Consider the following 16,847-nt stretch of genomic DNA (forward strand, 5'->3'; position numbering starts at 1 on the left):
AAGATAACAAGATCAATTAACAAACCAGCCAGCAACTTTGAACACAATGGTTGGACTGTTAAAACAAAACATTATGAAACCTGTAAGAAAATCAAAACTAAAGAATAAATCAATCAAGACCAACCATCAAACGACAACGACACAGCCACAACCTCGGGATTTGAGCCTTTATAAACAAATAATAAATACAAATGCCTTTATTTTCAAGCGAGTTTCATTATAAATGTTTTCAAACTAACTCGCGTCACTAAAACTAAACTATACTAATATATTTTCATAAGAATATACAGAAAATATCTACAGAATAAATTTACAATATAAATATTTTACATTCGGTTTGTTTTTACTGCGGCCCTGAATTAGCTGTATGATTTTGAACTCCTATTCTCTTGAGGGAGGCCTTGACACATCTGCGGGCTGAAATAAGAAAAGTACCTTCTTCCAACCTAAATCCTCACTTTAGGAAAGTGAGCTCTCCTAGCGTGAGCTCTGGGAGACTTTATATATTATTGCCATATTTATTTCTAGGCCTAGTTCCTCCACACGAGCTCAGAGTTTCAGAAGTTTTCATTTCAGAGTTGATACATTGAGCATACAACGTAGGACCATGTATTTTTGTGTTCACAAAGTAATTTTTGTTTTGATTTTAAAATAAAGGTTATCGATAAAATGTGGTAACCAGCCACTTATGCCAGAAATATTTTAATTCTGGATACTTACTAGACAGTTTAGTACTTAGTTTAGTTCAGTTTAGTTCTTTTGAAATCAATTTATCAAAAGTAAAAACCATCTGGGACGTGGTTTCAAAATGGTATTAAATGAATGTAACGTGTTTAAAGTTGTTAATCAGAACATTTGATAGGGTTGAAAGAGGTATTAAATACTTACTTTCTGCGGATATTAGGCCTAATGTTAACGAAAGGTTTATTTACGTACACTATTCCATTTATCAATGATATACTTGTATTTCAAAGTGTGCTGATACAAATAAAGATTGTTATACCGACTTCAAATTAAATATAAACTTCTAATTGCAAAAGTTCTATAGCCATAAAGAATTTTCAGCGAAATTGTTCTGAAAACATATGGCATTTGAAGATACTATGTGTAGCACAATGAGGTAAGTGAAATATCAAAATTTATGACGTGTTTTGGACAAGCATTTTTCCAATACTAAGACATTAAATTACTTAAATATTTTTTTGGCAAAACTAAAATGTTATTTTCAATTTTTAAATACTTTTATACAGCGTCAGGGCTGTTAGGTATAAAATACCAGAGTTAGTTTGGTTATATATTCAAAATTCTGAAACTGGATGTACTTGATACGTAATGCCAAGAGTCAAGAATAACTTGAAAAACATTACTTTTCATGCTGAACTTTTCATCCCACAAATGTGCAAGGGAGCAATGCTTGCCGAAATGGAAATTATGTGTCCCTACGCATCAGGACGAAATTGTGTTTAACCAGCTGAATATCAAACAGGTATCAAACTTTTTCCACCTTACCCTTCATTCTAATGTTAAATAACCATTTCTCTTTTTATCTTAAAATAATAAACCACACTTTGATTGTTAAATTTACTTTTATGTCTTTGAGTTTCCAAATAAAATATTTTAAAACTATTTCATATACTTTTTTCATAGTATAACACTCATCTTCTTCTTAAAAAAATCTTTCGTCCATAAACAAAAATATACATGAATCTGAAAATTTATTAAAAGTAAATAATATTTTATTCATGTAAACTATCGAAGACCGCCTCTAGTCCGTTTATGACTATGTATAGACGATGATGAAACACAAATAAAGAAACTAAAACTATTTAACAAATATTACGTTTTTACTTTATTTATTTTGAAATTTAAGCATCTATTTTCGTTTACTAAAAACAGCTTTACACTTTTAACAACAATCTTACAACATTCATCCAATTGAGTATTTTCAATTTTGTATAAACAATTACATTATATTCAAACTAAATAAATAATATTTATCATTAGAACGTTATTGATGTTTTATACAGCAGTTTATTTTTTGTTATATTGATTAATTATTTTACTTTTTTCTTCTGGTGATTTAAAACTACAACTTCATTTATACCTTTAGTCACATGAAATTTATAATTGGAAAATAAGTGCAGGTAGGCAATATATAAACGAAAGAATCCCTTACCTGATGTTAATAGGTTACGATGTGTACTTTTGACTCGGGTCATTTGGTTATTAAAACTAATAGTTTATTTATCTTTTTGATGTTAAATGGCAGAGAGGACTTACTTGTCCTAACTTCGCCTCTCAAATAAAGCTATTCTTAATTTAATTTAATTGTAATTTGAGTTCAACGCATGATTTTACAACCAATTTTAGTCACTTATAAAATTGTCTCGCGTCTATTAGTGTTAAAAATTAAAACTATAAATTTTGTTATAACATACCGGAAAATAAAAAATAAATAAACGTAGTATAACATTACTGAGAAGACATATGTATTTATGGGTTACCGATGTTTCCCCTTCACATGTTATATTATGTTATGTTATATTGGAAGCGAAGTTGTTATATTGAACAGAGCCTTAGACCATTAGACAGAGCGTTTGCAACACGTCAATAATGGCTTCTCAGGTCCATTATTTACTGTCAAATTGGAATACAGCCACGTCTTGTTCCTTGTATTGTTGAGCTTCTCTGAACCCTGGTAACACAGTGTTCGCCTCATCATGTTAATGCTAATAGCATAATCTGGTTTGTATTCAACACACATAGTATAATTAACTATGTGAAAATACGTATTTGTGGCTTAGCTCAGTTAAGAGTGATATAGGAAGATATTTACTTAAGAAAATAGTATTTAAAAGTACTAATTATTTAGAGTTCGTTTGATGGGTCATTTTGCTAGCTTACGAAATTATACAAACTTTACATTACAAAAAAGTAATATTTAAAAAAGAGGTTTATACTTAAACTAAGGAACTGTAAAAATGCAGAGAAAACATTTACTATATTATATTACCAAGGAATAATGCATCTTCGTATTTGATAATAGAGATTTCATTATTCTTTCGCTATTGTTATCTCTGGATAGAGTTTTTAAACGTCTCTTGTTTTTTACATAGTCAGGTAACTAAGCTTTGCATTTAATTATCTGCAACTCAAGTTTCTTTTTCCAAATTTCCCATGTACACAATACGCTATCAACGTAGTTCACCTAGACCCAGGGCCGAAGTATTTGTTTGTTTTAATGCCCTCTGTGGCTAATAACGCCATCCAGTTAAATTAATATAATTATGTATCCACAAGCACGACAAATCAATAAAATACCACCGCCGCAGCAAACCTGCAGACTAAGCGAATTTCCGTCTACCTGGCTGGAATTCCACTAAATTATTTCCTTAAAATTGTCAGATTTATTTCCTATTTAAATATCAATAATTGGAGTAATTAGGTTTTCTGATACAAAGAAGAAAATAAGGGGTTATTAATTCAAATATTGATAGCTTAGTAGGGAGTAAACAAATTTCAAAATTTCATTAAAATATGTCTAAAGACAAGCAAGCTACAACAGTGTATTTATTCTCCTAAGAATAGCATAGGAATTTTTAATTTAACATTTTTTATTATCTCCGTAACCGTTGGGCATACAACAACGCTTCAGTATACAAAATTATTTATTTTTTTAAGCTCTACAAAATGGTTTGGAGATAAATTGGGACATTTTGTGTTTTTAGGGTCAGAAATGGGACACATAAATTTTTACCACATAAAACTCCCCATAAACCCCCTTTCCCATAGTCCGATTATGCTGGTTCGCAAACTCGTTTGAATAAACGTAGATTTACACGTTTGTACCAAATCGCCTAAAAATCTAATCATTTTTGCTTCAATTATCGCGCTAACGGACACACACATATATTATATATGTGAATTTGAACGGATGGTGTTTTTGCCTCTGGGGACCTCAAAACGATAACGTTTATCAGTCCCGGGTGTAGGCCTTACCATGAAACCTATAGTAATAGTGTATTCCCTTTATTCGTTTAAAAACATGTGATTTTCTTTAGATTTTGTTCAAACGAGTTAATCTAGGTTTATCCTAACAGGTTTGCGTACCAGAATGATTGGACTATGGAATCGAAGTTTTATTAGGAGTTTATAAAGTCAAAATTGTGTTTTTTATATCTTCTACCCTTAATTATAAGGTTTCATAATTTTCTTTCCAACCCATTTTGTAAAGCTTAAAATAATTAAAGTTCAGTGTATTGAAGCATTGTTGATCTTATAAGTGTTACATTTAAAGTCCCATATTATTCTTATGAAGTAAACTGTTGTGGTTTGCGTGTTTATAGATAAATTTATCTATTGACATTTTCTAACAAACAAAAACACACTTTATTACTTTACCCTTAGCAGAAAACATGAGTTAAACATGATGACATTTAAATAGTGAATACATGTAACAGGTTTTAAGGAATATTAAGGTTAAAGTTGCAAGTATACAAACCATACTCATATTATATATGATTATTTATAAATGCAGTAAGGGTTCTTCGCGTAACCTTTTGAGATATCAAATTAAATTCTTCATGACATTTGGTAAATTATTTTTTTAGAGTTAGCTTTTAATATTTTGAAAACTCCTTTTTTATTTCTTCAAGCAGCAAATGTTAAGTACTCGTCTTCTCAAGGTGATACGCATAAATTGAAAATAATCATTTTACCTCAGTCCTATTGTTGACCTGACCCTGAAACGAAAAAATTACGTGTTCCCGGAGCTAGGTCTTAACCGAAAGGCAATGACAGGGGCTACATCCCTACAGGGACATTCGCCAAAACGAGCTCTCTTATACAAACAGCCAAAGGATTTTCAAAAGCTAACCGAAAGCCAATATATGATATGGGCTTGATATTTGATTCCAGTGATTGAGTGAGGGAGGTTTTGCCCCCAAGAAATTACCAATTCTGCCCTGGAATCCAATTTCTGCTTGTTTTCCTTTATACTTTATGTTTGTGGAAACGTTAAGACGTAAAACATTTCGTGTTTTTTCATCTATACAAACAGTTTTTCCCCAATCACATACATACACACTGTTACTCTCCTTAATAAAACATTTGAACATAAATAATTACGAAAATTTAAGCTGATAACGAAACAAGAATTTATAAACTAAGTTATTTTTCATCCCTATTTATTAATTCATATGAATATTTTTTTACTTTTTAAATATTTTTGTTTATTTTTTTAATCTGCAAAGTAGAGACGGTTGCAATCTTTGACTCTTTTGTTCGTTTGAGTTCAAACTTGTGGCATTGTATCTCGCTATTAAAGACCTTTAATTTGATGTGCATATCAACCTACAAGTTACCTTTGCTCCTATTCAATATTTACTTCTGACTCCTTGCGGGAGGTCCCTATGATATGACAGAAAACTGACAGTTCCTTCAAAAAGTAGATTTTTAGGTGCCGTGTTGATGTACCAAATCTTATTGATTAATATGTAGTTCTCAGAAAATTTTAAACCCGTGTGGGTGTGAAATATTTACACCCTGTATATTAGTTGTGTATTGTTTACATGTTATACACATCCCGTATGTATTTTTGGACTATCCACAGTAATTAAAAGCGAAAAAGTTTAGTTTTAACGTATCAGAATAATTTAATTGAAAACATTAACCTGACATAAAACTTGCCGTCTGCAAACACTAGTGATAAACCAAACTATTATAGACCATGTTACAATACTCCATAAATAAAGTCACTTAAACTATTCAGTGAGTTTTCCATTCCTAAACGTGAAGATAAACGTGAAGTATAAGCCTAAGATATGCGATTAGTTGAATTGACTGGAACTGATCGTGTTTAGCATATAGCCTATAAGTTCTTCCGATCAGACGGCACCATTGTATGTTGTATACAAATGAAACTGTGGGTTCCACCTACTGAATGGTCTTTTTAAATTGGACATAGATATTTTATGCTTCAGAGTGGCTGAAAAGTAACTTGCAGCACCTCTTAACTTTTCAACTATTTGAGATATTTGAAATCGGTTTGCAGCAACCTTCTTAGTTATGAGGGGCTACAATAATGATGGCTAGTTTTGAAAATTTTGCCTTTAGGGGTAGCGGAGGTAGAGGGGTAGTTTAAAATGTTTAAAGGCAGGTATAGTCAAGTTTGGTATCATTTTACAGGTCTTGACAAAACTAAACAATTTACATGAAGAAAATAGAAATCGGACAACTTATAAACAGAATGGCAGCTAAAACTGATTAAGACAATGGTTATTAAAATAAATTTTTAACTGCCATTTTGTTATTAGTAGTCCGATTTCTATTTTCTTACTGGTAATTGTTACCATAACAATTGTATTTGTATTGTATTTGAGTTTGTATTTGGATGTGTACGACTAACATTTTGCGAGGCATATCCTCGGCTCTGGAAATAGCCTCGTCCTGGGAGGTGAAAAACCTAGCCCCCAAAGGGGAGGTAACTGCTCGGTGTTGGTATCGGCTTTTCAAGTAGGCCATAGTCATGGACGTCTGGTAAGCGCCAGCCCCTTAGGGGGAACCACCAGTGACATTCTTCCATCCAGGTTGGTTGGGTGTTTAGCTCTCGGAGAGGTGGAAGTGCGCCATCAATCTCCCATCTACCTGTGACTATGGTTCTTTGGGCTTCGGCCTGCTTGTTCTGTGCGACCAGCATTCTGTGTGGCATATCCTCGACTTTGGAAGTAGCCTTTCCTGGGGGTGAAATCGGGCAAGTACCCGTAAGCTCACGGGGACACTCTAGGGGAGCGTAACTTTCCGCAGTGTGAGGGTAACGGCTGGGCGCACTCCATCAGCCAATCCCTGTCTCTGAGACCGGAAGGTATGGTTATCTAGAGTGTGGGGGGTTCTCCCTGGAACTTCAATTGAGCAAAGGGTGTCGCCACCTTTGGTGGATAGGCTCATCCGGGTGGGACCCACTTCTATTCCTGCCTCCTTTTGGGAAACCCTGATGGCCTGGCAGTGATGTTGGGCTGGACGGGCAAATGAAGTAGATCGGGTGCTGGGTTCAAGCCCGCTAGAGGTGTTCAGGGATCTATCGCCTTGGTCACCTCTGGTTTCCCAGCAACTGGGTAAGGCCTCGATCGGGTAGTGGTGTAAACAGGTGGTTGGGGTTCCCCCATCAGCTTGCTGGTGGTCCCCTTCTTCCTGGCTTTGATGGCGGGCTCTGCCTGTCAGGGATTAGATAGGTCCCGAGTGTTGCTTGCACTAAATGCGTCAGGGCATTCCATTATGGTCCTTCTGGGTTTCGTACCTGGGGGAGCCCAGGTGGAATGACGCTTAAACAAGTAGCCAGTATCCCTGGTTAGGATTGAGGGGAAACCCTCTCTCCGATGGGTTGCTTCGGCAGCCGGTGAGCCTGATGACCTTAAGTCATCCTCCCATGATGTGCCAAAGGTTGGTGCATTAGCTTCGGCCTACATCATGGGGCCCGGGTATGTTTAATTATAGGTACCGGGCTTGCAGTCAGGGAGCTTGCTCTTATGACAAAACAAAATGCGAAATGCGAATGCGAATGCGAATGGTAATTGTTTATTTTTGTCAAGACCTGTAAAATGATTCCAAAATCGACCGTACTTCCTATTTGAAAATTGTGAGCTACGCCCAACCACCACTACCCCTAAAGGAATTATTTTTAAAATTAGCCATTGTTAATGTAGCCCCTCATGTCTAAATAGGTTGCTGCAAACCGATTTCAAATATCTCAAATAGTTAAAAATCAAAGGGGGTGCAAGTTATTTTTCATCCACCCTGTATAGTGTATACTAATCGACGTTGAGCTTACTTCGCTAAATTCAAGATCTCCTGATCAGATGTCCATGCATTAGAGGTGTCAGGATTCTGCTAGAATGAAAATTCAATATGGCTCATTCTATTAGATTTAGAATAATATTGACGTTGCTTTTGCATTAATTATGCAAGAGACACAAGTCGACGTAGTCTATGTGATTAGATCACTTGTCTTGACGTGTGTGTCCTATGACGAATCATTCATTCTTAAATATTTGCAAATAAGAAAACGTTGCTTTCCTAAACTTGGTCGGCAACTGTTGAATAAATTTGGTTTGCATGTTTGAAAGGTGTATTTAATTATATTTAGTAAATCGCTTGGATAAATAGTGACCAGTTGGTTTTAAATTGTTAAGATTCCGATTTTATACTTGAGTGGTTCTAAGTAATATTATATATTTATATTAATTGATCAAAAATACATTTGATGTGAGAATTACAGTAAATAAAGGATGTCGAATGTGTGTGTAATTTATTGGATTCAGACTAAAACTAAAGTAGATCAGGTATGAAGTTATTTTGATTAAGATATTGTTATTAAACATCGCTCTAAGCATGACGACTTTGCCAAAATCCTTAAACAGAAAAAGCTGTTCACTAAATGAAACAAGCAGTCGTTCACAATATTAACTGCTATTACTAGCTATTTATTTTAATATACTTATAATTATTCCAATATCTAAAAACATATTAATGTTATTAACAAATTTGATTGGGCAATAAAACACATATATAATAAAATAACACAGTTTATTTCAGATTACCTACTTTAACAAGGAGATATGACAGACTACATCAAATAATTCAGATTTCTTAGCCAATAACAGGTAGCTTAAGTCATACTTTAGCTTAATTAGAGGACCTGATTTTGTGTTTTTTCCAATACTCTAAATTATAAAATAAATTTAAAGAACCTTCAACAATTGTAGGTTTTGTTTTGTTTTATATTGGGCTTTAAAATATATTTTCTTAATACAGTGTTATTTGTGAAAAATAATCAGAATAACGAGCCATTAAGTATAGCCAATTAAAAATTACAAACTGTGCGTTTTTAATTGGTTATACATTGTAATGATTATCACACAATTAGTCATAAATAATTTACAGCCCAAAATCCAAAGCAAAACATTCAATCTTAAATGGTTTTCATTTTAATTATACTCCTTTGAGATTCATTAGGTTAAAAGTTACTACAACAAACACAATCAATTGAACAGTCCGGATATATGTATTTGTAAAATTATATAGAAAGGTAAATAAATATTTAACAAATCAACTCTATTCTATAAAATAAATAGTCTCTTAGTATACAACAGTTATAAAATACATACACAATAGATTAACATTGTTAAAGCAACGATTGTTCTATGCTTAGGAAGGCCTACTTTAACACTTACAGGTTAGACGGCACAACAGAACACACGACGAAATGTAGCGACGAACTTCAAAACTGCGATTTTCATCGTGCGATATTTTAAGTTAAAGTAAGTAAAAGTCCTCTTTGTATGTATTGGTCAGTATTTTCCAATCATCATCGACCTTATGTTAATGACTGTTAAGTATGTAAATGGATAAAATTAGAAAGTAGCATTTTTACGTTACGTTTTATAAAAACTTTAACATAAGTGTTTCTACTTGGATATTTAGTTTTAACTACGCACATTTTGACGTGAAGAGTAGTTTCAAGATATTAGACTGTTGGGTAGTATTTAAAACAGTATATTTAAATGAAAATATGGGATAAACTTTATATATTTTAATTGAATTATAAAGTAGCCTAATACTATGTTGACGTCTTTGTGTATGATGGACCTGCTCACTTTTTTAAGATGCGATCTAATCACGTAAAAATATTAATAATTGTTTAAATACTTTAGAAATAAACTTGAGGTTGTATTACTTGAATGGTATAATTCTATTTTGCATCACAAAATTCGATTTTTAACTATGATGTTTAGTCATATAATGGCTTTTGGATTATCTGGTTCAAATTTTACATAAGGTATGTCATCTAATATAAGCCTCAAGATGACAATATGCAGACGAGGTTCTATGGCCCGGAATTCATAATAGTGACTTCTAAAAGAAGTAGGAATTTTAAGTCGTAAAAGAGTATGGTTTGTAAAATCGGCCAATAACTGAAGCCTTTATAAAGGACGACCTCTACTTACTAAATCGTTGCTCACTAGGATCACAATTTGGTATTATACCGAATTTAAACATCAGTTAACTACCTATATAACACTTTTTTTATCTTATAGACACTACAACCCTTTCAAAAAGGTACTCTTAACACATAATATGATACTATATAGCCATAAATATTTATACAAAACCTATATTCTAACACTTTACATAAAATATATCTTTGGTAAGAGTTTGATCGTGAGCTTTTCAAATTGAAACATTAGTTTTGAATATTCAGTCTTGACACTTATGCTAATGTACGGTAACTTACACACATATTATGAGCGGTTAAACACCAGCCTTAGTAATGCGAGACCGGTTAAAGTCTAGGTCTAGGAAAAACAAAAACGCTAAATAAATGTTAAATATAACGCAGCAAAGCAGCTTTACATAGACTTTATTATTACAACATTTAACAAAAAAACTACATTCGATATATAAGTACAAAATAACTATCTCTGCATATTCCTAAATAAATCAACGGATGTAGTCAACTTAGCAGAACTGTAATACCAGTGTATGGGCTAATAGGAACTTTGTACACAAATAGGTATTAAGCAAGTCATAGTTTCGTAAATATGGGTGGCGGAAAACTATTGAATCTATAAGTAGCGTTTATGCAACAAAATTCTATGAATAAAAAACGTTGCTAATGAATTAAACCTGTGAAATTATTTCCCTGAAAAATGTTGTTTTTTTTTATAAAAATTTCAAACAGAGAAGAGCTTTTAATTGGTGTATACACAGTAAAAATGTTAACTTTCCATTTCAACGGTTCTAGATATTTTCGTTGTTTTATTTCACAAGTTCAACAGTTTAGAAGTTGTTTCGGCGATTTGTTGGAGGATCAAATATTTTACAGGTCAGCTAAAACCAATCAGTGGTTATTTGATTGTAGGGTTTGAATGTCGTTACATGATACCAAATATTTTGGTTTATATATCTAAACATAAACATATCAATGCTGTAGATAATACTCTGTATGTTATTCTGAATAATTTAACCCAATATGTTGCCATGCAGCTAGGATAATCAATAGTCAAAAGGCTGTTATTTAATTTTAATCATGATAAAAACGTAACCATTGGTCCTCGTAGTATAACTAGCTTAAGCTTCAATATTCAAAATCTCGTGGCCGCAACTAACGATTTCATTAACTAGAACGTAATTAATTGTTTAATTAAATTAGGTTGTCCTGCCTTAAACTAGGATATGCGATTCAAGTTACCAAAACCATCCCGACTATATCAGCTGCTCGCACATGTGACCTCTGGGCAACCTACAGGTGGGATGAGGTTGACTAGGTGAGAACAGTTTGGCCCCGTTCTAGAGGAGCTCCTCACAGTGGAGTCGTTTGGGAGGTTTATGGGGAGGGATGTGAGTCCACACGTGGACAGGAGAAGGACTCCCGGTAGGAGTGGTTGATGGTGAAGGGGTTGGCGATGGGGAGGTTACTGTGGAGGTCGGTTCTGTGGTGGTGGCGTCACTCTCGCGCCGTGGAGGGTACAACTCCGGAGGGACTACCATGTCGCTCTCGCTGTGGGCGGAGGGTCCTGCAGACGGGTGGCAAGGGCTGGAGTGGAGTCGCTCAGGAGTCGACACACTAAGGTGCGGGGCCGCGGTCTGGCGCCGGGGCTGCTGCCGAGGACTCTCGGGGGAGTGCTCAGCAGTGCCATAGCCCTGGTCTGTAGGAGCAGGTGGTGCTGAGGGTGCGATGAACCTAAAATAAAAATAAACATAAAGATACATTTCTTAGATTGAATGAGCATGGAATTAACGAGGAGTTTGACGAGGAACTTGGTCTTGGTCTAAAATGAGTAGAGGCATGGTTGGTTTGGTCACAAGTCAAATAATTCTGATTGGTTAAGCCAGGTTAAGTATAGTTCCATAAAAAAAAAAAAAAAAAAAACATTGAATTACTATCTTAACCTAATCTGGCAGACCCAACTTGGATTTCTACGAAATTAAGGCAGCTTTTGTCCTACTAAATTGATTTTAAATAACAAATTACCTTAAAATTTAACAAAAACATGCTCAAATCATTAGAGACATAGTAACAACCACGCAATGTTTTTAATAAGTTACTGGCTATTGGCAATTCAGACCATTTAGAAGAAACTATTTAAAAATAACATACTTGGGAAACGGACATGCCCAACCCCACGGACACCCGCGGGGCAGGGAAAGATAGCGGGAACAGCGGCTCACGGACTTTCAAACTCGACTCCTCGAGCTCGACTCTGACTGACTACCCCCACGTTCGGCGGTGCTACGCGTCACACAGAATGATGACACATCATGTCAGCAGAACAATCAGGCCATGCATTCTATGCCACGATCCAAACAACCGAACGCGATGTAGCAATCGATGTAATCAATACTTTGTGACACTCAACAAAACCCCAAATAAATTGCAAGACAATGCTGTCTAGCGGAGTTGCGACACGATTGCCAATATTAACGGCAATAGCCAAAACTGGGCTTTAGGCTGGTATCCATAATCAAATTAAAAAAATACGGTCAATAACTACCTGATCGTCACAACATAACCTCAATTATATATGTAAGCATTGACGAAATTACAACACGTGAACTAACTCGAATATATTTCGACCAACTGACTTGCTTCTTTGTGACACGGGCAAATGGCTGCTCTAAATCTTGCTTCGAGAAGTGACCATAGTTTTAGACATAATATGGACAGAAACACCTGTATATAAAAAGAAACCAATTAAAACCCCTTATCAAAGATCTTGGAATTCCTACGATTGGATGAGTGGTCCAAGTCCAGGTACCTGATGTAGGCACACGTAACAATGAGGCAAACATATTGTTTCAAAGTGTTTGTCATAGGTTTTCATCGTTTCTTCATGAAAACGGATGCAAAATGTTCTTTCCAACATTTTGTTACAAAGAGGTAGGTAAAATAATATTCTTATGCACGGAATGTAAAACTCCTGAAATATGTGATATATCAGATCAAGTTTTTATAATCTTCATGAATCGGCTTCCATGACCACAAATAGTAGATTTAATGTTTTCTTTCGTCTGTGAAACCCGTGTTTAAATTTTGACCTTGATTTAGAACTTCCATCATAAGAGGGCTTTGACTTCGTCACATCATATAACATATACTCCCTTAATGCGCAACGGGTGGAAATTAAAGTAGTCCTGAAGATGTCACTCTACATGCGTTCGAAATGTTGGTAAAAATTACTGAAAGTTTTCAACGATTTTGACACGGTTGTCACTTGAAGACTACAAACTTACAGTTTATTTATACATCTTAACGATACTTTTTATGTTGATCTTGGTGTGTAAATGCTATTTTACATTACTGTTTGACGAAAGCGAAGCTACAAAATATTTCTGGATCTGGTCCCGTCCTTAAATCAGGAAATCGACAAAAGCAGTAAAACCCTGTCATAAATTCCAAGTAGGCGATTTAGAATCAAACCAGTCCTCAATCCATCATGTGATCTTGTGTCATCATGTAATCATGTGTTGTGGTGTAGAGTGTGCAATGTGGCCATTGATATTTTTATTTTCATATTTTTATTTTTCAAGACATAAAACGAATGACGTTTGCCAAATCAAAGAGTTATGCTATCCAACGCTGGGGGTTTCAAGACAGGAATTAAACTTAAAACGTGTTTAGTATAAAGGAAGGTGTCTAATAAATAGGCAGTCGTGGCAATGATCTTAGATTGGAGGATCTTGCGTCTACTAGGAGCAGGCAGAGCATTATAGGTTTCAAACTAATATATCAAGCAGTTTCTATGCGGTTTGCGGGATTTCAAATTAGTGTCCAAGATCGATTCCCTAAACCATATCCACGTCTTTGTACACAAGATTCGAAAACAATTGCATACATTGAATACCAAAAAAGTTCTTGATTGGGATATTTCTGTAATTGTTTTTTCTTTGTACCAGTAGAGCCTCTAAAACTAAGTTGGGCGGTAATCCTAAATACAAAATCAACATAATTGTAACATGGCAAAAATTAAAGAAAAACTTACTTTTAGACTAATTATGTACGTATTGTTTGTCCTACAGGGTTATACGAAAATCTGTATTTTAAAACTATTTTATATATTATTTACTCTCATGCTATAAACGTTTACAAGACGTTGTTATTTTAAGTAATGACTTATAAGTGTTCTTATTAAACTATTACCTGATATTGGCTTATGCATCCCAGTCTTCAATTGGGTCTGATGTTGACTAATCACAATAGATTACTATTGTAAAATATTTTACAGATGTTTATAGTCTCGTGAATGACAATATAAGTGTAAATATGTAGAAAAGTGTTGCAGAAATCCTTTATGTCCGCAATAATCAATGCACAATAATTAGATAATAAGTAAAGCTTAATCAACCCAATACGCTAATCTCATCACAAACCTGATCGTCTGATGCGACTCACTATCAGCACTTTGTACAAATACATTGGATAAGTAGAAACTATAGATTCAAAGGGGGCACAACCTCCACGAGGTGTCGTCGCCCTCCTTGGAGCTGTTGTCCTCCAGGTGGAGACTTCTGCTGCGAGACATGGACCCGTGCATGGGTTGTGGTGCGGCGGAGGGTCGTGGCAGGGTGAAGGAGGCGGAGACGGAGTTCTTGTTGCGGGGCCGCACGATCTCTGTCCGCAACTCTCTCATCCGCTCTTGCTGATTCCTCGATCTCACTCCTCCCCATGCGATGTCACCCTTGAATTATAGATAAGAACTAGTACAGTCCAATTATTATTAGGAACTTACCAGTACCTAATTACTTTTGGTCTATTCATCTTACAAAAAAAAAAAAAAAAAAAAAAAAACACTTTAGTGTCGCAGTTTTATTTTAAGAAAATTAGCGAAGGTTGGTTCGATTTTTCATTTGAAATTGGCCTTATTAAGGCCGTTTTAACTACCCAAACTTTATGCTAATTGATACGATTTTCATAAAAGATTAAAATATGTCAGTATCATAGATCAAACAAATTAAAATACTACCTTAACCGTCCCGGTGTTTCTGGACTGGCTGCCTGAGGAGGTGTGTCTCGTGGAGGTGCTGCGACCCTTGCCTCCTCTGTAGCTCTTGAGCTCACCAGTTCTCAGGAACCTTCCCCAGGCCCTCCGTGCCTCGGGGTACTGGACACATCTCACCAAGAAGATGATGAAGCCTTGCAGAGAGTTGGCGACGCTGAACACGTACTGGAAGAACAATCTGAGCTCTCCGACCGCAAACACTCCAAAGATCCAAGTCACTCCTAGTAGGGTCATCACTGTGAACGCACCGCGGACCTACAAATACATTGTAAAATAAATAGTAGTAATTGCAATTAATCCCAGTTGGTGACTAAGTCGTTTGCGTGACGGGCTACGATGTTGTGTTTTCCGGAAAACACAAAGACCAACGAGAAAAGGTATTTAAAAACAATAGGTTATATTTTCTTACCGTCATTAATCCATAACGTTTACGTTTCAAATCGCTTCTGGGCCTCGGGTGTCCAATTATCAAATCTGCCGTATTTTCCGTCAAACGTTTGTCATTAAGTAAATAACCAAGCCAACACATACAGTATATATACATGAAGAATGTAAGCACACGGAAACATAAAAAAATTTCAAATGATCAAAATCCTAGACTTTTTGCAAAGAATGCAGGTGAGGCACGTTGGCCGATACCACGCAAACTGCACGTGGATATTTTATTTTAGATGAAACCACATTTTTTAATAGGAAACATGACGTGAGAGTTTCAAATTATGCATCATTGACATTAAAAGTATTTTATTTGGAAACACTTATTTAATGGTGAGAAAAATAATACAACTTATTTACTGTTTTTTATAGTTTTTTTTTTCAAAAGGCAAACAATCTGTATAAAATAAAAACTTGCCACTCTTACCTGAGCTGCCGTGACTCCGTCCTCGTTTTTATGTCCGTTCTTGGATATGTTGCGTCTCTGACAAAGGACCCGGGTGACCATCAGGAACACAACAGTGTTGACGAAGAGGATGAAGGTTGCTGGTCCCACAAATGTAAGGTAATACACAGCAGTGCTAGAGGGCGAGAATAGGCACCATTCTGGGTCGCGGAATCTGTAGTAGTGGAACCCAGTGTAGTACACCGTCCCTCCGACAACACACATAGGTACACCTGGAACAGAGTCATGCGTAGTGATGATACTCCAAACATGGTGTTGTGTAGCCTATGTAGTATTTTGCAAATACTATAAACTAAAAAGTGTTAACATTCAAAGATATAAATTGTAGTATATAATTTAATTGTATTTTACAATAGTTCCAAGTGTGATTAAGATATGTATGTGCCTAAAAGCTTCTTGATCAGCATTGTATGTGTAGGCTGTAAAATATCAACATAATAAAACACATTGATGTACAGGATGCGGCAAAAAACGATCTATTTTATGCAGCTCACTGTTCAGCGACAGGTCGTCTGATAGTGGTGGGGTTAAGCTCGTTGGAAAGCCTACACGATGCCATTATCTCTGGTTATAGACTGTGATCTGTGGTCACTTGAGCAGCATGCGTTTGTTATTAAATCATAATTAAAAAGAGGGTTTTAAATAAACCTTAATTTTAGAGCCCTATTTCTTTTAATTAGGGGGACGTGGATTTCTTCACGTAGCATAATCATGTGGTGGGTTATAAACTTTAGAACAACGACTTCTGCGTTCAAAAAGAAGCTGACAAGCCGTCCAAAGCAGATCGGACGCCAGACATAACATTAGATATAGTTCGTGCGCTGTGGAAAACAGTCCTGGTAGGCCCGCCCGAAAACAAGCATCTGTTTGTCTGACCGCTCGGTTACACTAAT

The 16,847-nt window shown here is 35.3% G+C and overlaps 1 protein-coding gene across 2 annotated transcripts in view; it reads right to left on the bottom strand.

Annotated features, from left to right (window-relative positions):
* Positions 1-10,637: 10,637 nt before the first annotated feature.
* Positions 10,638-16,847, bottom strand: part of LOC128998479 (cadherin EGF LAG seven-pass G-type receptor 1-like) — a 136,557-nt gene continuing 130,347 nt past the window's right edge. The window contains exons 20-23 of one of the 2 annotated variants that reach the window (XM_054424622.1): positions 15,916-16,166; positions 15,018-15,308; positions 14,509-14,732; positions 10,638-11,737 (exon numbers count right to left, since the gene is read on the bottom strand). In XM_054424622.1, coding sequence (XP_054280597.1) covers positions 11,344-11,737; positions 14,509-14,732; positions 15,018-15,308; positions 15,916-16,166 — 1,160 coding nt within the window. In that variant the 3' untranslated portion in view covers positions 10,638-11,343. Of the gene's footprint in view, positions 11,738-14,424; positions 14,733-15,017; positions 15,309-15,915; positions 16,167-16,847 lie in introns of both variants that reach the window. The other variant, XR_008491211.1, reaches the window with a different exon arrangement.

The sequence above is a fragment of the Macrosteles quadrilineatus genome, unplaced genomic scaffold, assembly GCF_028750875.1.
Source record: "Macrosteles quadrilineatus isolate MER2022 unplaced genomic scaffold, UCM_ALF_1.0 Scaffold_7__1_contigs__length_78375512, whole genome shotgun sequence".
Classification (NCBI taxonomy): domain Eukaryota; kingdom Metazoa; phylum Arthropoda; class Insecta; order Hemiptera; family Cicadellidae; genus Macrosteles; species Macrosteles quadrilineatus.